The following is a 21,831-nucleotide window of genomic DNA, read 5'->3' as shown; positions in this document are numbered from 1 at the left end:
CATATTGAGCGGTTACGGTGGTAAGTTTTAGCCTCTTCAAAGGTCATTTTCTGAATTAGTAGTTGATCCTTACAACCTAGACATCCCTTTCTGGCATCTCAATGAGCTAGCACTATAAACCGGCATCAGTCCGGACTAGTACAAGCAGCCACACAAACACACACACGTACATGCACGTCGCTATATAAGTGCAATAATCTTGGACGCGACGTTAAACCCCATTTCACCTCACCTCCTCGAGGTTACAGATGCTGGGTATAGACCACAACTGTTTTCAAAACCTTTCACTGGAATCCAAGGTGGGTCGTTTCTCATTACTGCCATTGGATGTTTTTGATTGCCTGTAAAAATGTTTTTCATTAGATTTAAACAATTTGTTTTGTCTGATGAAATTATTTTTCTTGTCCCACTTTCTATTTGTCCAAACCTTTATTTTTGCTTTCATAGAATCAAGAATTTGATTAAGAATCTTCTCTGTTGTCTTGTATTTTGTTTTTAAAGTTTTCCAAACTGATTTTTGCCGTTTTGACATTGATTGCCCCGAGGAATGTACTTTTAGGCAAAGTTCTATCCAAGATATGTCTTTCCTTGTTTCGTTTAGTTTTATTTGGAACCGGTTTTTCTATGGAAGATTTTGTTTATTACCCTTTTGTGGTTTATTGTCTTTGGAAACTGTATGGAGTTCCTCCAATGTTCGAGCAGCAACATACACGCAACAGTTAATGAACAGTCCGCATTGAGAGTGACAGTGATGATTTAATTTAATTTATCAATTTCTGTGGAATTTATTAAAATGTTTAATTGGCCTCCCTTTCTCAATGGGTAAATCACAGGTTTGATTATAGGATGACATAAACAAAATATACAAAGGACCATTAGTAAGATCATTGACAAAAGAGGGGTCGGAAGAGGGAGAAAACTCAAAATCTTCGGGGCAACCATCAGGAATTTCATTTATGATCCCATGTGTGGGTCATCAGTGACATTTTCATCAGGTAATTTAGGAAGAATAATGCAAACGTTCATTTGCAATTTCGGGTCTGCTACTGTTAGAACTGAGGGTTCCTGCAAAGGCGCCTGACGAGTGTTGGCTATTAGCCCACCAAGTTCACGGAGCAAATATAGTTTCAGTCGCGGGAGCTGGTCACGGATGTTTTGTTCTGTGAGATGTACATTGGCATGGCTTTGTCCCAATGCTGCTTCAACAATTTGCCATTTACTCTTGGTATTTTTTGCCACCCTGTTGCTTTCGCACACTCAAGAAGTGTGGACTTAAGTTGTTGCGTCCAAGATATTCTTGGGCGTGTTCTGTGCCTCCCCCTGGGGCAACTACTGCTGTTATTGCTGTTTTTGTGTTGTTATTATTTTTGCCGCTTCTTGATATGTGTAACAACACAAGGCACACAGATCTAGACTTGTTTATGCTAGTATGATAATGCTTGTAAGGCTTTATTTTAAATGGAGTGTTATTCTATAGCATCGTTTTCTCAGAAACAACAAAGCCAAGGGAGCTGATATTTCGTCAGGATATGTGTCACTACAATGACAATTTACCCGTTTTTCTTAACATTTAGACAAAAATCACATAAGAAACAGTTTGTTATCCTGCTTTCTGAAACATTCACACCAATTAAGGTTTAATCTGAGGTTTTCTGTGCGTTCGATGTAAATAATCTGTATCTATGCATCTAATAATGTCTTTCATTCCTTGTAGATTCCATAATCCTCGTGCGAAATGGTGGAGCATACCATCTTTGGTAATTGTCGCGCTCCTGTATGTGTGCTATGTGTGTCGGAGAGAACAACCACGTGAGTCTCAATACAAAAAGGATGTTTATTTGTTTGTTTGTTGTTTAACGCCGTACTCTGCAATATTCAAGCTATATGTCGGCGTTCTGTAAGTAATCGAGTGTGGCCAGCCAATCCAGTGACTGCCATCATGAGTATCAATCTACACAATTAGAAACGAAATTGTGCACCAACGAAGTCAGCGAGCCTGTCCTTCCGTTAGTCGCCTCTTACAAGCATGGGTTGCTGAAGACCCATCTTAACCCGCATATTCACGTGGAAGCAACATTCAGAGAATAGTTCCAAGAGACATATTGCTGAAAGTATGTTACCAATATGTCAACACAGACAATTCCAAAAGTATAAGACAAATATATCCTGGAAATTTGGAAAGTGTAAAACAAACACACCTCGACATCATGAAAATGTCATTTGTATTATATCATGCCATTCTTGACAGTATGTTACCAGTACATCATAACATTTGCAGAAGCCATCCGAAACACATCAGACCTTACATGGAGAAATGCTAGTTTGCGGAACAGTGAGTATAAATAACCATCCGGCCATTTGCTGGTCTATGATACACCACGTACAACACAACATCAAATATCCAAAAGTCATTATATATACGTTCATATTTATGTCATATATATAACAATATATAATTATTACAAAAACACATGCACAACCCCACATCCACTAACATACATACAGGCACGCACACACAGAGGAATACATACGTTTAATATACGTAGATACCCAAATACCCCATCCCTCATGCCATATATACACACATGTATGCAACCATCCATGTACGTGGGTAAACATGCGCGCAATAAGTCAGTCACATTTACGCATTGACTGGTTTTGCACATTGACTGGAATTTTATATATACTGTTATATATAAATTGTATTAATTAAAGCCTAAACGTGCAAATTTAATCAAGTTTATTTCGTAATTCAGGCCACATGGCCCATAGTACAGTTGTAAGATAAATTAGGTTTTAGGTCACATGTCAAGAGTGTTACATCTCTGTCGATCTCATTAAAAATAATTTATATAAATATAGTGAGTGAGCTAAATGCCAATTAGTCACTCATTGTTGTTTGTTGTTTAACGCCGCACTCAGCCATATTCCAGCTATATGACGGTGGTCTGTAAATAATCGAGTCTGGACCAGACAATCCAGTGATTGATATCATGAGCATCGATCCACGCAATTGGGATCGATGACATGCATCAACCAAGTCAGCGAGACTGACCAGCTGATCCCGTTAGTCGCCTTTTACGACAAGCATAGTCGCCTTTTACGGTAAGCATGGGTTGCTGAAGACCTATTCTACCCCGGTTGGTTGGTTGGTTGGTTGTTTAACGCCGCACTCAGCAATATTCTAGCTATATGACGGCGGTCTGTAAATAATCGAGTCTGGACCAGACAATCCAGTGATTAATAGCATGAGCATCGATCCACGCAATTGGGATCGATGACATGTATCAACCAAGTCAGCGAGCCTGACCACCCGATCCCGTTAGTCGCCTTTTACGACAAGCATAGTCGCCTTTTACGGCAAGTATGGGTTGCCGAAGATCTATTCTACCCCGGAATCTTCACGGGTCTATCAAGCTTAGGACAATAATATCAGAGGATTTAAATAAACTTGCAAACGTAATATTACCTATATAATATTTCTGTGTTATGAGGTAAGAAAAGTATTTCACAATTGAATATATTTCTTACACAAAAAAAAGACAATGTCATGGTATTCATCCTCTAATAAATGCAGGTCACATTCTTTGCATATGGATTCTGTATGAAGTATATTTAACAATGACCTTTTGCGAATAATGTTGACTCGAACGTTGTAAAGAGATATTCGAAATTTACACATTGCTCCAACTAATCGTTTGTCTCTGAGTACTGTTATGTATAATTCGGGTTGCAGAAGAGATTTTATATTAGCAGAATGCACTAAAAAAGTAGACGTCTCCAAACTGTGGTATCTTGATTGGAAATATATATCTCTTAAGCATCTTCTAAATGCAGATTAAAAACATGCTCTTATCACAACATATTGGAATAACCAAATTGAAAGGTGAGTTGAAATGGGGTTTAACGTCGCGTCCGAGATTACTGCACTTATACAGCGACGTGCACGCACGTGTGCCTATATGTAGCTGTTTGTACTAGTCAGGACTGATGCCGATGTATAGTGCTAGCCTTCTGAGATACCATGCCGCAGTTTAACATGAATAATGCCCCATTCAAACACAGTTTACAGACTCCGAGGTGACCAGTCCTTGTTTTAGCCCCCTAATGCCGAGCGCCAGACAGGGAAACAACATGTACCATCTTTTAACGTAATTTGGTATGACGCAGCCGGTGGTCGAACCCCGGACCACCCTCCCTCGGGACGGACGCTCTACCACTGGACCACGGAGGCGTTCGCAAATCGAAAGGGATTTTGTTGTTGGTTTTAATATGATTAAACGTATTGTACAAAACAGTTAGCTAGTGGGGTTATGTGAAATGGGATTAACTTCTCGTTTAAGATATCACTTATGTATGCATGCTCGTGTGGCTGCTCATACTAGTCGTGTTCCTGTGCATGTGTCAGTTTAATCGTACCAGCCAATTGAAATACCATACCTCAGTTTTCAATGAATATCCCATTCAGACACAATGTACTAATTATGAGATGGTAAATCCTTGTTTTAACCCCTCGTCTTAATGCCGTGCGCCAGGCAGACTAACACGAACTACAATCTTTTGACGTCTTTTTGACGTCTAAACTCGAACTGCTCTGGACTGAACTCCAAGATCTATTCCCTGTTCACCTCTATGTAGCCAGCCGCGTCCGCTGAGTCCTCACAGTCAGTAACGTGTCTACATCCATATGCATATGGTCTTGTCGTTAGCGATTAAGATATTTTGATGGATTTAATTCCAATTCTGCAAAGTTGGATATGCTCTGTCAAATCATAATGTCCTGTAACGGCATAACTGACCTACTGACCTGGAAAGCTCTTTCCCTTATCTATAATACCTTTCTGAACGGTTCCTAATAACTGAGGATGCCAAGTGCACATCACCTGCTTTACCAGTGTTATCCTCTGTGTGTCTGCAATGTGGTGTATTCGTATCTTCTGTGTATCTGCAACATGATGCATACGTATCGTCTATGTGTCTGCAGTGTCGTGTATACGTATCGTCTGTGTGTCTTAATATGGTGTGTACGTATCGTCTGTCTGCAATGTTGTGTATACCTATCGTCTGTGTGTCTGCAAAAAAAAGTGTATACGTATAGTCTGTGTATCTGCAATATAGTGTATACGTATCGTTCGTGTCTATATTGTGGTGTATACGTTTCCTTTGCATCTGCAATATGTTGTATACCTATCATGTGTGTGTCTGCAATGTGGTGTATACCTAACATCAGTGTTTCTGCAAAGTAGTGTATACGTATCTTCTGTGTGTCTGCAATATGGCGTAGGCGTATCTTTTGCACGTGTTATTTTTTAACAGGAGGATGCAGCGTGATGAAAAGGTAGCTCAGTTGTTGTTTCTTTAAAGTGTTTAAAGGTCGCCTTCTGCCATAGCAATTTCGGCTGACGTGTCCCTCTTTGGGACTCACGTATGTGAGTAGGGTACACATATCTATTGCAAGTTTTGGTATTTGTAGAATTTCTGTTTTTGTATTGATATTATTTCTATTTTCGTGTATTGATATAATTTCATTATTATTTTTGGCTGCTCTGTTTATAGTGTCAGTCCGTGATCTTTAAACTATAGATGCATCTGTTGTTGTAGTTGACAAGGAAGGTGGTAGTAGCATGCTCATATATAAGTATGCACTGGCTGGCGTTTGTCGTAATTTGACCACGTAAGCAATTTGACAAGATGCGGTAGGTTACTGGGTCTCACCCCATTTGTCACACATCTCATTTGTCAGATAGCTTAAAATCACAAATGTCACGTCTGAGTTCTCCCAATGTCTAATGCCTGTAACCCAAGTGGTAAATGGATTAGTCCGGATCATACCCCATTTATCAGACATGAGAATATAAGACTTAAAATATGTGTCCCTGTTCAGATAAAGAGAGTGGTCTGACGTCTTTAGATAACGTAACATAATATCGGCCTAATTCAACGTCATGTTAACCGATGGCACTTAAGACCTGAGAAATCTTACTAGAGATAAGGAGAGCCGTCTGACGTCTTTAGATAACGTAACATAATAACGGCCTAACTCAACGTCATGTTAACCGATGGCACTTAAGACTTGTGAAATCTTTCTGGAGATAAAGAGAGTGGTCTGACGTCTTTAGATACACGGGACGTAATGTCGGCCTCATTCAACGTCATGTTAACCGATGGCACGTACGACTTGAGAAATCTTACCAGAGATAAGGAGAGCCGTCTGACGTCTTTAGATACACGTAACATAATGTCGGTCTCAGCTAGCGTCATGTTAACCGATGGCACGTAAGACTTGAGAAATCTTTCTGGAGATAAGGATTGTGGTCTGACGTCTTTAGATTCATGTAACGTAATGTCGGCCTAATTGAACGTCATGTTAACCGATGGAACATGATACCTGAAAAGTGTTGCGAGTGTTGACGAGTTTAAGATACACGTAACATAAGGTCAGCTGACGTCATGCTTTCTCTGACTGATACCATCTATTCGGTGTTGATACAATACCCATACAGTAAAAACTCATTGATCCGGACCCCGATATTAATTCGAATGACTTCAGTTGAAAAGCCTTTTCGGACATATCCTTTTCGACCAAACACCAAATGGCCTGTCGGGCCCGTGCGCGAAATACGCATATGTCGGAAAGCGCACGTTAAATTCCTAATTTAAGAAAGTAAGTAACTCGCGTCCATTTTGTTGTGGAGTGGCGTTCACATAGTTTAGATTTTGTTTTGTATGTCGAAATGCTTTCTTTGATATAAACTGAACCAAATTAAAAACTCCACAATCCTAAAATTTCAACATTTTGACCAGTTATCATTGTGGGCCCTTATTGTGTATTTAAACAGTAATGGCCACGTATTGTCTCCAGATAACACCCGTTTTTGTGCTGGTGAATCGATCAAAATCATGTGCACAGCAAAAGTGTTTTTTCACGTGCAACTGGTCACGTGACCTTAATACCGCACGTGTTTTCAGCCATACTTGTTAGCAGTCATTAACAAAAAAAGAAAAACAAAAGACTTTACGGCCATTTGTCATGCAACGCCTTTCAAATGTGCAACGTGAACGTTCCATCAGCATGTTGCAGACGGGAACGTCCGTAGCTGAAGTCACAAGGACGATGTGTTGTAGTCGACGGATGGTTTATGATTTACAGACGCGTCTACAGCAAACGGGTACCACCGCTGATCGCCCTCGGCCAGGTCGACCGCGTGTGACGTCACATGCAGAGGATCGTCATATTGTCTTACGTCACCTCCGTAACCGATTTTGGACGGCTACATCATGATCAACCAGAAATGAACTGTTTAGGGGTAGACTGAGCGCGCAAACTGTTCGAAACCGTCTGAGAACTGTTCACCTTCAAGCACGACGGCCATACTGCGGGCCGATTCTGACTGACGTCAACGTCAATTGTGGGCACAGCGACACTAACGATGGACTCAGAGGAATGAAGTCGTCTTCAGTGATGAATCCCGATTTAATCTTCGATTTGCTGATGGTAGGGCGAGGGTGTGGAGGCGCCGCCATGAACGTTACGCCCAGTGTTGTGTACAGGAAGTTGACAGGTTTCGCGGCGGAAGTGTCATGGTGTGGGGTGCTTTCGGTGGCAATGCACGTTCCAGGCTTCTTGTCATCCGTGGCAACCTCAACGCTGCTGCTTACCGCGACCAGGTACTGGTACAAGAACTTCTGCCTTTTATGGCAGCACATGGACCCGGTTTGATCTTCCAAAACGACAATGCCAGACCCCACACAGCAATTTTGACAAGGAATTTCCTTCAGAATGCGGGAGTCAACGTCATGGACTGGCCGTCAAGGTCTCCCGACCTCAATCCCATCGAACACGTCTGAGATGTTCTTGGCAGAAGTCTGCGCACTCTCCAGAACCAACCACAGAATTTGCAAGATCTTGGCACTATTTTGCAGCAACATGTGTTCACAAGCATCACAAGGTCCATGCGGAGACGTTGTGTGGCAGTTGTCAACGCACATGGCGGCCATACACGCTACTGAACTTGTGTGCCATCAGATTCTCGTGCTTGGGACTTATGATTTAAACTGTTGATGTTATTACCGAATACCGTAGGTGCTTGGAACAAATTATGGTTACCACCATTAATTAAAATCCTTCTTTGGACATTAATGATTAAAAATTACCTTCTCTGATACATTTGTCCGTTGTATATCATATATGGGATTACTTTTAAAAATTTGAAGTTTTTAATTTGACTCAGTATATTATCAGAATTGTCTTTCTTGCAGTCCTGGTTAATAACACAATTTCCGGAGAATTACAGAAACGAGTACGGATCTTATGTGTTGTCCCAACAACGATCCAGAACGAACATACGAAAGCCCATGCAGTGAATGCGACGTGGGGGGCAAGATGTAACAAACTGCTGTTCGTGTTTGTTGCTCACCATTCCAAGTTCAATCATATATCATTGGACGTCCTCGACGGTCGCGATCATCTGACAGCCAAAACTATGCAAGCTTTGGAAACGGTTTACAAGGAATACGGTGATGCCTACGACTGGGTCCTGAAAGCGGACGACGACAGTTATGTGATCATGGAAAATCTACGTTTTCTTTTATCAAAATTTTCCCCACTTGAACCGGTTTACATTGGTTATCATTTTAAGGTTTTGGTTCACAATGGTTATATGAGTGGGGGCGGAAGTTATGCTATTAGTAAGAAAGCTCTACGCTTGCTTGTTGAGAAAGGCTTTGGAGAGGATGAACCTTGCGCTAAAGACGGTAACGATGAGGATGTGGATGTTGGTCGCTGTATGGAGACGATAGGCGCCAAAGCCTACGTGTCTTATGACAAGTTTGGAAGAGACACATTTCACCCTCAACGAATTGAACAGCACATAATCGGTCCTTTACCATGGTATCTCAAAGTGTATCCGGCACACCCAGTCCAAGCAGTAAGTATGTAAAACATGTAGAACAGTGATGTTCCAATGAGTTATTATGCTTTCACGTTTGGATCAATTAAACCAATATCGTAGGTATCTAACTGGCCAATATAATCAGTGATGTTTCAATGCGGATAGTAACGCTTCTCGCTGTACTTCTGCCAGACCCTGTGGCGCTGTTCCAGAATGATGTAGCCAGTCCCCCAAATAAGTGCACACAAATGCATCTTCCCGAGGGAACGGCGTTATCTGACTATAAAAGTCTAGTTTCCACCCTTGCCGAACTAGGCTAGAATTATGGAGTTATATTTTGGCTGGACTAACGGGTCTATGCACAGTTCAATCAAAATCGCGTGACGAACGAGACAACCGCTTCGCAAACAACATGGAATTAAAGGTGCACATTTCGGTCGACTGCAGGATTTGCAAAGCAGTGTACCAACAACTGGGCGTCGACACATACTTTCCAAATCTTTTCATGTTTTTAATCAACGTACTCAAGTGATCTGATGCACTTCGCGAGGTAAAACCCGTTTTATTACTCTATAGATCTTGATTATTGATCAGTTCGTCCTGGCTGGGCGCCGCCATTTTGTTTGAAGCAAATGCAAGTGATTGGTCAATTAGTCAACTCGTAATAGCCACTGGTGGCGCTACGATCGAGCCAGAAAATTCCACCGTAATTCGGCAAGGGTGGAAACTGGACTTTGTGCTGTTTGTTTCAGGGTTCAGAGAGACATCTGTCACTGTACAGCGGTGTTGTCTATTTCAGAGTCAAGAGAGATGTATGTCAATGTACAACACTGTTGTCTGCTTCAGGATATAGAGAGAAGCCTGTCACCGAGCAACGCTGATGTCAATTTCAGAGTCAAGAGAGTTTCCCGTCACTGAACAACACTATTGTCTGTTTCAGGGTCCGGAGAGATGTATGTCAATGTACAATTCTGTTGTTCGTTTCACGCTGTTATCTGTTTCAGGGTCCAGAAAGACGCCTGTCAATGTTCAACACTTCTCTGTTTCAGGGTCGAGAGTGATGTATGTAACTGTAAAACAGTGTTGTCTGTTCAGGATCCACATATGCACATGTATATCACTGTACAACGCTATTGTGTTTCAAGGTCCAGGCAGAAGCATGTCACTGTACATCACTGTTTCCTGTTTCAGGGTACAGAGTATTGCCTGTCATACTATAACAGTGTTGTCTGTTCAGGATCCACATATGCACATGTATATCACTGTACAACGCTAGTGTTTTTCAAGGTCCAGCCAGAAGCATGTCACTGTGCATCACTGTTTCCTGTTTCAGGGTACAGAGTTTGTCTGTCATACCATAAAAGTGTCAAAATTACTATATATTTCTGCCAAGTTTTTATCAAATTCAAATATATTCTACTACTTTTGGTTTCATATTCCCAAGCCAGTAAACGCTACATAGTTTTCAGTTTTCACTTGTATCATTATACGTAACGCTTCGAGATGCAAGCTGTCGAAACCAGTCAAACGAGCTGGTAGATGTTAATCAGCTAGCTCTATTGACATTCTAGAACCGATGTAGTAGGCTCAAACGACTCCCCCTAAATTTGACTCTAGAGTCATATGGGCATAGGCTCAAAAGACTCTCGAGTCATAAGGGCCTAGGCTCACATGACTCCTCTAGCCAGACTCAAAACACTCCCTCTAGGCTCAGCTAACTCCCCTCCTGGGCCCAGATGACTCCCCTTGTTGACCCTTGTTGACCCTCTTTGCTGACCAGCCTATAACAATTAACAAAGCAAACCAGGACATCAAAACTTGCATAAAATGACCAACATGTGGTAAGACATTGTTAAAGATTCCAAACTGGACAGACGGGTATCGACATGCTTTCAAACGTGGACAGGAGGTCTCCGGTATAAATGCGGGAGTATCTCTCTGTCTTGCCATTTTGTTAAAACTTACTTAAAATTATTCTAACTTTACTACTTTGTTGGTACAATGAACTTGAAATCAACGATTTGGCTGCGATATGTTAACTTCGTGTAGTTAAACTAGACATCAAAATATAAGACTGAATAAGAGTAAATAATAGAGAGTCCCGGATAACATATTAGTGATGGTATTCCAGTCGTTTAAGTATCAATCTAAAATCGTACGCCCTTTTAGTTCTGGAAGTCATGGATGTTTATTGTCCAACGTGTAAAACGTTTACTGTATCACGTGACTTGGTTGTCAACGTGTTCTATTAGCATGTTATTATTCTCATTGTTTGTATTTTCACTGTATTTTATGTATCAATATAATAATGAGTACCTTAGCATCGGTAGCTAAATGTATTTATTTAAATATAACCAGTCTGTGACCGTATATGTCTGGAATACAATACACAAAAAGTGAAACTGTTTCTTTAGCTTAATGCGCACAGACTATGCAATGTCTTTTAATATATTTTCATATACTTGCATGATAGAGTGACCTCCCCTGAGAGTTACATGAAACAACGAGCTCATCAATATTTTTTTTGTAAAGTCATAAAAGAAGGCAAGTTAACTCACTAAAAGCAGTATTGGAGTGGACATTGTCACATGGAGAGTGAAAATTGGAACCTTTTCGCCTAGAAAACTAAAGGTGAAGTTTAGAATCCCGACTTTGAGTATGTCACTTTGTGTGGCTACAGTTTTCGTTATGATGATGTTGACAATAACTGTTTGTAGTGATGTGGAAACTAACCCTGGTCCTGTCATTACAGTCAAGAAACTTGCAGATATCGTAAAGGGTTTACAAAAAGGAGTAAAAACTTTAAAACAGCGAGTAGAAATACCTTAGGAATCCTTAGCAACCAAAACAAATGACTTGTTTTCTAAAACCGATGATTTAGAAAATCGGTCTAGGAGGGATAATATTGTTGTATATGGAGTCCCAGAAAAGACTGGTGAGGAGAGAGAAACCTGGGCTGATTGTGAAGAACAGGTCAGAAACATTATGCAAGATAAACTTGAAATGGAAAATGCACAGGATGGGAATCAAGTTGTGATAGTCAGAGCACACAGAGTGGGTAGGAAGAGGTCTGGGGGTAAGTCTCGACCAATAGTGGTTAAGCTTACCAGTAGTAAGACCAAGTCAGACATTCTATTCCGTGCCAGGGACAAGCTGAAGCAGTCTCCATTCAAGATGAGCGAGGACTACAGCTTCACAGTGAGACAAAAGAGGAGGAAACTTATCACACATGTGCTTGATGCCAGGAAAGACAGTAAGGAAGCCTATCTCCGCTTTGACAAGTTAATGATTGACAATAAACTCTTTGATATAAATATTGAAACAGAGGAACTCATTGAACTGAAATAGGGGTGTGGCCAGGGTTTGATTGATACAAAGTCTACCCATTCTTCCTGCATAAACAATTTCAATATTCTCTCTTGGAATTGTCAGTCATTGAAACAGTATAAACATAACAGTAACATTAACGATATTTTTCACAATACATCATTGTCAGTTTGTTAGAGACATGGTGCTATTCACATTCAGAACTGTGTGACTTTCTTTCCTCCTATAAGGTGTTTTACTTCTGTAGAAGTAAAGGTAGACATTGGGGAATAGGTGTGTTTATTCACCAGTCTACATGCTATGGTGTCAAGAGAATTGTACAATGTGTTCCGGATGCTGTTTACATTCTTTTGGATGGAAACTAGTTCAATATGGAAACAGATGTAATTGTTGGATTTCTCTACATCTCTCCAGAAAACTCAACCTTCTATGAGGGAACAGATAAAGACAGTCTCGATATTCTTGAAGAAACACTTTATGAAATGAATAATACATGTGATGCAGAATTACTGTTAATAGGAGACTTTAGTTGTAGAACAGGTGTTGAAGAAGACTACATTATTGATGACAATGCAGAATATCTACCTGCTAGTGATTGGTATGACAGCGATGGATTTTCACTACCCCGTAAAAACAGAGATAAAGAGGTAAACAACTTTGGTAGAAGGCTGCTTGAAATTTGCTGTATATATTGTGTTCAATTTCTTAATGGAAGGTTTTCCGGGGATTAGGTTGGTAATTACACATGTACTGCAAACAATGGACGTAGCACAGTGGATTATATGCTTGCTGAGTCTGGACGAATCTGATAACTTTCCTATTATTTGTGAATTGAATATTAACACTAAGCTTATGGATAGAGCCAGTGACATGTTACTGACACCCTCTACATAGAAAGATGCGTTTGGAGAGATAGCTGCCAAAAAGTCTCTGATAAAATAATCACTGATGATGTTTCAAAATCACTGATGAAGGTTATTAGTGATGAAATTTATAAGGATATTGATAACGCCGTCAATAAGATATCCCATCTTTTCGAGCGGGCAGCAGCTTCAGTGAGCAGACGACATGGGTCACGTGACTCTATACCCGCCAGACAGCCCGCGTGGTGGAACATGCAGTGTGAGACAGCCAAGTGTGAAAAGTATCGGGCCTTTGAAAAATTTAGATTGACTGACGCTTCACTTGATTTGCAAATTTATAAACAAAAGAAGCGAATATTTAAATCAGTGTGTCATGGTTGTAAATCGTCTTTTCGGCAAGAAATCAGAGATAAACTTTTTAGTATTCGTGTCAATCCTGATGAACTGTGGCAATCTACTAAATCATTTAAAAAAGACCAACTCGTCTTCTACAGGTATCAAAGTCAGTGGCACTGAATGGCATAATTACTTTAAACAGTTACTGAATACAGGTCGATTATTATAGATAAAGTTATTAACATTTATTCGAGCATGATTCACATTGTAACAATTGCAATGAAGGACTACCTGATCAACTTAATAGAGACATAACCTTTCAGGAAGTTAAATGTCATAAAGCTGCAGGTTGCGATGGAATTCCATCGGAATTACTTAAACATTCCTCATTTCAATTGTTTAATGAAATAATGAAAACTTGGAATTTCCCGATTGATTGGTGCAAGGCAATCATATGCCCTCTTCATAAAAAAAGCACTTTATCTGATCCAAACAACTACAGAGGAATCTCTCTATTACCAGTGATTGGAAAGGTTTTCACCAAAATATTAAACCAAAGACCAAAATTGGTCTCATGAAAATGATGTTATTTATGAAAATCAAGCTGGATTCAGGAAAGGTTATTCGACGGTGGACAACATGTTTTCTCTTTAGGGGATGATTAAAAAATACCTCTCTAAATCAACAGGTGGCAGATTATATGTTTTCTTCATAGACTTCTCAAAAGCCTTTGATTGCGTAAATCACACTTTACTTTGGCATCGACTTATTAGCTGTGGAATAGATGGAAATATTTTAACTGTTTTAAGAAATATGTATTCAAAACTACAGACTTGTGTACAGACAGATCAAGGTCTCACAGACTTTTTTCAGTGCTGGGCTGGTACTCGCCAAGGATGTATGGTCAGCCCGCTGTTATTTTCATTTTACATCAACGAATTGGTTACTGAGATGGCTTCTTCAAACTGTAGAGGCATTTTCATATCTGGATATTATCCTAATATATGTTCACTTCTCTATGCTGATGATGTTGGTAACTCTGCAGATTCCGCAGGCAAACTCCAAGAACAAATATATTACGTTAGCAACTTTTGTGAAAAATTGGGTATAAACCTAAATATACAAAAATCGAAGATTATTGTATTCCGAAATGGTGGATAACTACGGCAGTATGAAAAATGGTATTACAGGGGCTCTCAGATCGAAACCGTCTCCTTCTAGAAATATCTTGGTCTATATTTTACACCTAAACTAGTTTGGACGAGATCGAAACAGGTGTTGGCAAAGCAGGCGGAGAAAGTATGCTTAATCATATACAGATTGCACTCTATGTGTGGTGGCTTACCAATTACGACTGCACTAAAGATTTTTGATAGCATGGTTCTGCCCATTCTAACATACGGCTCCGAACTTTGGGGATACGAAATCGTGGATCAGATAACTCCCCAGGTTCAAATGACTCCCCCATTTGTTTTCAAGAATACAAATGTTTTGACACTAATTGTGCAACAGTCTGTCGTACACAAATAATATATTTTCGATGATACAGCACAGTATTTTCGATAATAGCACCGCATTTAGTTTTTGCATAATAAGATTTTATGTGATGAATTTTAAGGACATTATCATGTCATTTCGTTTAAACTTTTTAAATACTGTTACACATCAGCATCTTTATTTTCTGACATACTGGCTGGATATGATGCGATATTGACGCTTTACTGCAATATTGTTTTAACTTAGGAAAGATTTGTATTCATTATTCTGTTTGATTTACTAACTTTGAGTTTTCAAATAATACTGCATCTGATGTTTGATTGTAATGGCTGTAATATTTTTAAGAAAGATAATTATATTGGCACCTTGACCTGTTTGACAATCTTATTTCTTCATGTAATATGTTGATATGTATGCACGATCATTATGAAACAAAATTAATGGAAATCTATATTTTTCAAACACATGAAAACTATTAATTTACCTAATGTGATATGATAATAAGTTTCCTTTTTGAAGTTTGTGTACGAAGTCATTGCGCGGTCATTGTTTTATTGGGTAATAGGTGGTTGATACACTTATGTCTCTTTATACACGAAAACTAATGGTCTTATTAATGTTACCTATTGTTTTTAATGCAGCGATTCACCAATTACAATACATTATATCTCGGTAACTGCGCATTATAAACTGAGTAAATAACATCAGATATATTTACCTACCTAATAAGCTGTACAACGTGGCATTTGATGTTTGTGAATCAAACTTTACCGAGTTTCATATAATACAAATGTGTGTCTAAGATTTTAAAAGGAAGTGTGAGTGGATAGTCTGTTTGACAGATCTAACAAATGGTAGTTATAATCTCACAACCACTGTGAGTAGTTTGAGCCTGATACTCAAGAATCGGATATAGAAAACTGGGAGTCGTTTGAGCCTGATATTCATGAATCGGATATAGAACAGGGGGAGTAGTTTGAGCCTGATACTCAAGAATCGGATATAGAACGAGGGGAGTAGTTTGAGCCTGATACTCAACTGATACCAGTTAATTGCTCATTATGTTGTCCTAACTATTAACTATGAAATGGAATAAGTAGATTTTGTTTAAATGTATGTTTGTTGCCTATTTAATATCATATAAAACAAACATTCCTGCATTTTGCCTGAGAACCTCTCTGTCTGTTTTTGAAGGCGTGGAGATCCCGGAGTTAATTCCCCGCAACAATTTTAGTTATAAAACAGACTGTTTCAATTGTAACGCTTTTCTGTTTCAGGGTCTAGAGAGTGATGTCTGTCACAGTACATGCTTGTCTGTTTCCGGGTTCAGAGAGATGCCTATCACCATAGAACACTTGCCTGTTTCAGGGTCCGGAGTGCTGCAGTCAGTTATCCATCAGCTTCCATTACGTCTCGTACCACCTGATGTACATCATCGACATCCTCCTCTACAGGATCACCGTCTACGGCAACTACGACCCCCCAATAGGAGACTTTGAGGATATGTTTTTCAAAAGAGTATCAGAAATACAACATAAAACCAAAGATGAGGTTTTCGCAAATTATATTCCAGAGGATATTCCAGACTTCGTACCACAAGAACTTGAATAATCCAAGCCAAAAGAGTAGCCAGTTTGAACAGTATTGTAGTTATATCATGGCGTATCAGAATGAAGAAGGAAGAAAAACAAAGGTGACTTTGGTGGAAGCGTCGTCAATACTTCATGGATTTGAACACCCTACGTTCCTTCATCCCCGGTGTATTCATAAGGCTGCTATTCCCTATAACAATGATGCATGTCAATTCTATTCAGGTAATGAAATGGGGATATGTGTAACTCATTGAAGTTAAATGAACCCCATTCCGTGCATGATAACTATTAGGGCTGGGCCGAGTCAAGATTTACAACCCGGGTACCCACCCCCTACTACCCGACCCTCCCCGGATACCCACTGTAGGCCTCAAGAGATAGGTACAAAATGTCCGATTGGGAATCTTTTTACCATAACCCTGGCAAAACGTATTGAGACACATGAATTAAACATTCTGGTCATGCATACACTGAAGTTGACTTAAGTTATATCTTTATTCAACCATATTAAAGTCAGATGGAATGGGTGCATATTTTTTGTCATTAAACAATGTTCTGTGGGTACCCGGGTCCTACTCAGTAGCCACCCAAATAAAGTAATATATTGTAGGCTTCTTGGGGGTCCTCATGATATTGATAATATTTTACACCAGTATCCAACACTATGAACAAGTGAGTTTATATACATTGTATATCGGCCACATTCACCATAAACTATAGCATTTGGTATATGTGGTCAAGTTTTTATAAGCCAGTAAGTGGATTGTCTCTGCGCTCTCAGATCTATTGATCCCCCAAATTTCAGATGATTTCAAAAGAATCTGACTAATCTGACAATCAAATAAGTTTGAGAACACTTTGGGGGCAGTAGTTGATATTGTTCTTGTTGTTGTAAGTAACTCAAATGAAGCCTTTTTGGCACGTAGGACTAGATCAGCAACATATTAACTGAGGCTATACTTACAAGTGTAGACTAATCCTATATATCGATAAGTATTAACAACCTCTAAAACTTGACCTCTATAACGCCAAACTTTAGCTTTAACTGATACGTTTCCTCCTCTTCTAAACACAATAACATTTGATCTGTGCAAGTTAACAGTCATTCACCACTTATCTGCATGTGTATCTTAAATATTTATCTGACGCTGTAAACCACATATAGTATCAGAAACGACAATTACATCATCAGCAAATAACAACATTAATACTTCTACTATATCTGGAAAGAGTAGAATCCCATGAGTTCCATTTGCCGTAACATCTGTAGCTAATTCTTTTATTAATAATGTAAATAGCACAGGGATCAGCATACATCCTTGTCTTAAAGCCTTTGCCCTATTTTCTGTTGGCACTCACGTTGCCAGTATCTACAGGTACTCTTGTATTTGTTTCTCAACTTACAATATTGTATTCTGCTTGAAGAACTCTTGTCATTTTTTAAGTGTATTGAACTACGCTTGGCTTCCATCTATGCTATGTGACAGTCCGGTCCATAAAAATCAAACTTTCTGGAATTAATGACAACTTTCTTGTTAATACACTGCGCTGATCTATATATACAACTGACAAACATGTCTAAAGCTTCATTAACTTCTCTCTCTCTATATAATATTAACAATATCTGTAACATAGTGTTTTAGGGCCATCATGGTGGCTATAAAAGTGTCAGCATGCAACTTATTCCAGCCATACTTTACAGGACATGGTATGTTTTCTACTGGTATGATATCCTTTACAATATCTTTGAAATATAAGACTACGGGCATATGCTTGCTCTCAATTCTGTTGTCTACTGTTATGTTTTTGTAGTAGCTAAAAAGTAGAGATGTAAGTTAAAGAACCACCACTATCTCCGGCAACACGACTACTGAGTATATATAATCTAAATATAAAGCAAAAATTTAAAAGTAAATTTCCAAATCTATTTACACAACCATGACATGAATATCTCTCACGGGCTCATCTTCTGGAGCTCGGGCTCATCTTGAAAAAAATCTCTGATCGCTTCATTATGTACAAAAACAGGAGGCTGATTTCCACAGCCGACTCCGGCGTTAAAATCCCCCACAACTGAATATGAGCGTCTGCATCAATGCTTTGACTATCATACAACCACTGCTCTAAACGTTCTAATAACATCGGTTTCCTTGTAACACTATCCTATGTCGACCAACAAGAAGGAGCATGCGCTACTATCAGTAGGAGATCTTTATCTATATCATCGTACAATAAGGCATGATTGACTTCTCAACACAAGCGCATATAACGAAGTTCATCATAAGCGTTACAAATTAATAAAAAATGATATTCATTCCCGACATATCTTTGGTTGCAACTATTGCACAATCTCTGCTCTCGTGGAGTATTAACGTATCTACCAGTCTCAATATGGAGAGTGTGGGAGCTACAGCGAAACTGGGTTGGTGCAACACGAAATTTGTTGATAGTGATAGCAGACAAATACAACTCTAGACTGAATGAATTTTTGAAAAGTGTATAATGGAACATTTTAGAACTATTTGCTAAAGACCAATGCCAGTCCTGTTCGTAAGCAAATTTTAACCGATCTTCACATTCGGAAATAAATGATTCGGGTCAAATAACATATTGGTTCTCCCATATATATCCAAATCCAAGGCTGTATAAAAGAGTTTTGACTTTTGTAGCCCAATTAGTTTTACCATGTGTGGCTAGCTGAAATAACATATCATAACTTTTCTTAGGATATCGTGAATTTGGTAGGGACATAAGTTTACACCAATATTTTATACAGCGTTTATACGCAGAAATGTACAGTGGGTATCTTCCACACTCTCCTCGCACAACATGATTGGGAGTAGACGTTTTAACACCTAGTTGATGTTTACAAGCAAGTACATGGATACTTTCTATTTCTTTGCAGTTTTCAAAACTCCACATTTCAGCCCCATATAACATAATTGGAGCAATTTTAGTATCAAATATTTTAAAAAATAGTTTCAGTGGAATAGGTTTAAGTGATGAAAGGGATTTTAGAACCGAGAACAATACCCGTTTAGCCTGTAATGAAGCATTGTAAGTATGTTTCGACCATGATAAATTCTTTGAAAATACAACTCCCAAATATGTGTACGATGATACACATTCCAACTGACAACCACTGAAATACAATTTCTCAGATCTAGAAAGTACACCACCATTCTTAAAAACTACTATTTTCGACTTATCAAGATTTACCTTTAGGAAATAATTCTGGCAATAGTGTTCGAGTACATCGATGCGTTTTTGGAGGCCATATACAGTATCTGATATAAGAATTACATCATCAGCAAAGAGTAGCAGGAATAGTTGAATTATGTCTGGATGGAGCTTGATTCCGGGTTCACAGTTAGCCTCAATTTCAACAGCTAGAGCATTGATAAACAATGAAAACAAAAACGGGCTCAGTACACAGCCTTGACGGACACCCAAGTCACAATCGAATACATCTGAGAAGTTATTGTTAAACTTTACACAGGAACGTACCGTCGTATATATGGATTGTATACATTTAAACATTTTAGGTGACACACCACTGTTATTCAAAAGTATCCATAGTTTTGATCTGTTTATAGAGTCGAAAGCTTTGGAGAAGTCTACAAATAAAGCATATAGTTTACCTCGCTTCTTCCCCAGATAACGCTTTATAACTGACTGTAAAATAAACATATTATCAATTGTGGAATAGCCACAACGAAATCCTGCTTGCGACTCCACAACTTTATCATAGGCATCACACCAAGACTGCAACCTTCTATTTAGAACAGAAATATATAACTTGCTAAAAATACTTAATACTGTAATCCCTCGGTAGTTATCGGGTGTATTAGTATCCCCTTTCTTGTGTAATGGTACAATTTGGCCAGTCGACCAGGCAATCGGAAAATAAGCGGAATCAAACATAACGTTTAACAGACAGGTAATGTAGGGAACTAACACATCGCATGCGTATTTGAACATTTCAGCAATAAGCTTATCACTGCCGGCAGCTTTGCCTGTTTTCAATTTGTTAATTGCCTCAATTACCTCCTGCTGTTCAATTGGCGAGTCTAAGATAGATTGAGTTAAGTCATCAAAATTGTTATCTGGCACAGTGTTATCTTCATCCCCCATTTCTGAATCGAACAACCCCTTAAAATGTGAAAAACATTGCTCAATATTTATATTTGGCTTAGGACGGACAGTGGTAGCAGACAGACGTTTCAAATTTGCCCAAAATATTTTACTGTTATCCAAGTTAGTCAACATGGTACTCTGTATATTGTCTTGATATAACTTCTTTTTTTCACGGATAACATGTGTATAAGTATTTCTTGCCTTAATATAGTTACAAAGTGATGACGAATCTTTTAGTGATCGGAAAACCTTAAGAAGCCTATATCTTCCACAGCGGTGGTATTCACACTCCTTATCGAACCATGGCTGTTTACTTCTAGAAATATAAGAAGGGCGTTTCATACATTTCGCAGCGGTACATAAAACATCTGAAAATACCTCAACTGCTTTATCAATTTTACCTGAAGCGATAAAATCTGAACACTTGTCAAGTATTGAAATAGAATTTGTAGACAGTAAACTGTCTCTAAAAGTTTGAGTTTTGTCCTCGTTCCACACAAAGCGGTAGCTGTCCCCTGGGTCTCGTGCAACACGCTCACGGTCTCTCGATCCAGCTTTGGCACGTGCGTGAAATGAACATGTAACTGGCATATGGGTCGACTCTGTTCTATTTGCAATGTCAAACTGCACAACATAAACAATGAAGGGGATGCAACAATATAGTCGATTACGCTTGTGCCATTGTGGCTGATGAAGGTATAGTCACCTTTTGCCGCGTCTGATCCACATCGGCCATTGAAAATGCACAAATTCAAAGCACTACATACGTTTAGTAAAATCTTACCAAGGCGATTAACAGTAGTATCACAAGAGAAACGTTTGGTGATCACGTTGCCATAAATATCAGAAGGTTCCTGGATGCCAAGCCTTTCAGCAATATTACTCTCTGCGGCATCGGGCTCATTACCGGTTCGGGAATTAAAGTCACCTCCAAGCATGATAAACATATCACCATATTTTTGTATAACATCTAACAAGGATTCAAATAATAAACTTATTCCACATTTTGTTGGTTTACCCCTGTACCAAGTTGACCCATCAGGATTGACATAAACACAAGCTACCAATACATCTTTTTCTAGCTTAAATACCGATGTATCCAAAATAACATATATCACATTCTGTCCAATAATGTGCTCTTTGACATAATTGACTAGAGACTTTCTAATAAGTACTACAATCCCCCCC

General features: G+C 39.0%; 1 protein-coding gene across 2 annotated transcripts in view; it reads left to right on the top strand.

Annotated features, from left to right (window-relative positions):
• LOC124129030 (glycoprotein-N-acetylgalactosamine 3-beta-galactosyltransferase 1-like) overlaps nucleotides 1-17,780 on the top strand; it is a 53,118-nt gene extending 35,338 nt beyond the window's left edge. The window contains exons 3-6 of one of the 2 annotated variants that reach the window (XM_048386678.1): nucleotides 1,715-1,809; nucleotides 2,279-2,332; nucleotides 8,260-8,927; nucleotides 16,283-17,780. In XM_048386678.1, coding sequence (XP_048242635.1) covers nucleotides 1,715-1,809; nucleotides 2,279-2,332; nucleotides 8,260-8,927; nucleotides 16,283-16,525 — 1,060 coding nt within the window. In that variant the 3' untranslated portion in view covers nucleotides 16,526-17,780. The remainder of the gene's footprint in view (nucleotides 1-1,714; nucleotides 1,810-2,278; nucleotides 2,333-8,259; nucleotides 8,928-16,282) is intronic. The other variant, XM_048386679.1, reaches the window with a different exon arrangement.
• The last annotated feature ends 4,051 nt before the right edge of the window (nucleotides 17,781-21,831 follow it).

Source organism: Haliotis rufescens, unplaced genomic scaffold, assembly GCF_023055435.1.
Source record: "Haliotis rufescens isolate VD_foot unplaced genomic scaffold, xgHalRufe1.0.p SCAF_6, whole genome shotgun sequence".
NCBI classification, from domain to species: domain Eukaryota; kingdom Metazoa; phylum Mollusca; class Gastropoda; order Lepetellida; family Haliotidae; genus Haliotis; species Haliotis rufescens.
The sequence above is the reverse complement of the archived record's forward strand: the minus strand, read 5'-3'. Positions and strand labels throughout refer to the sequence as shown.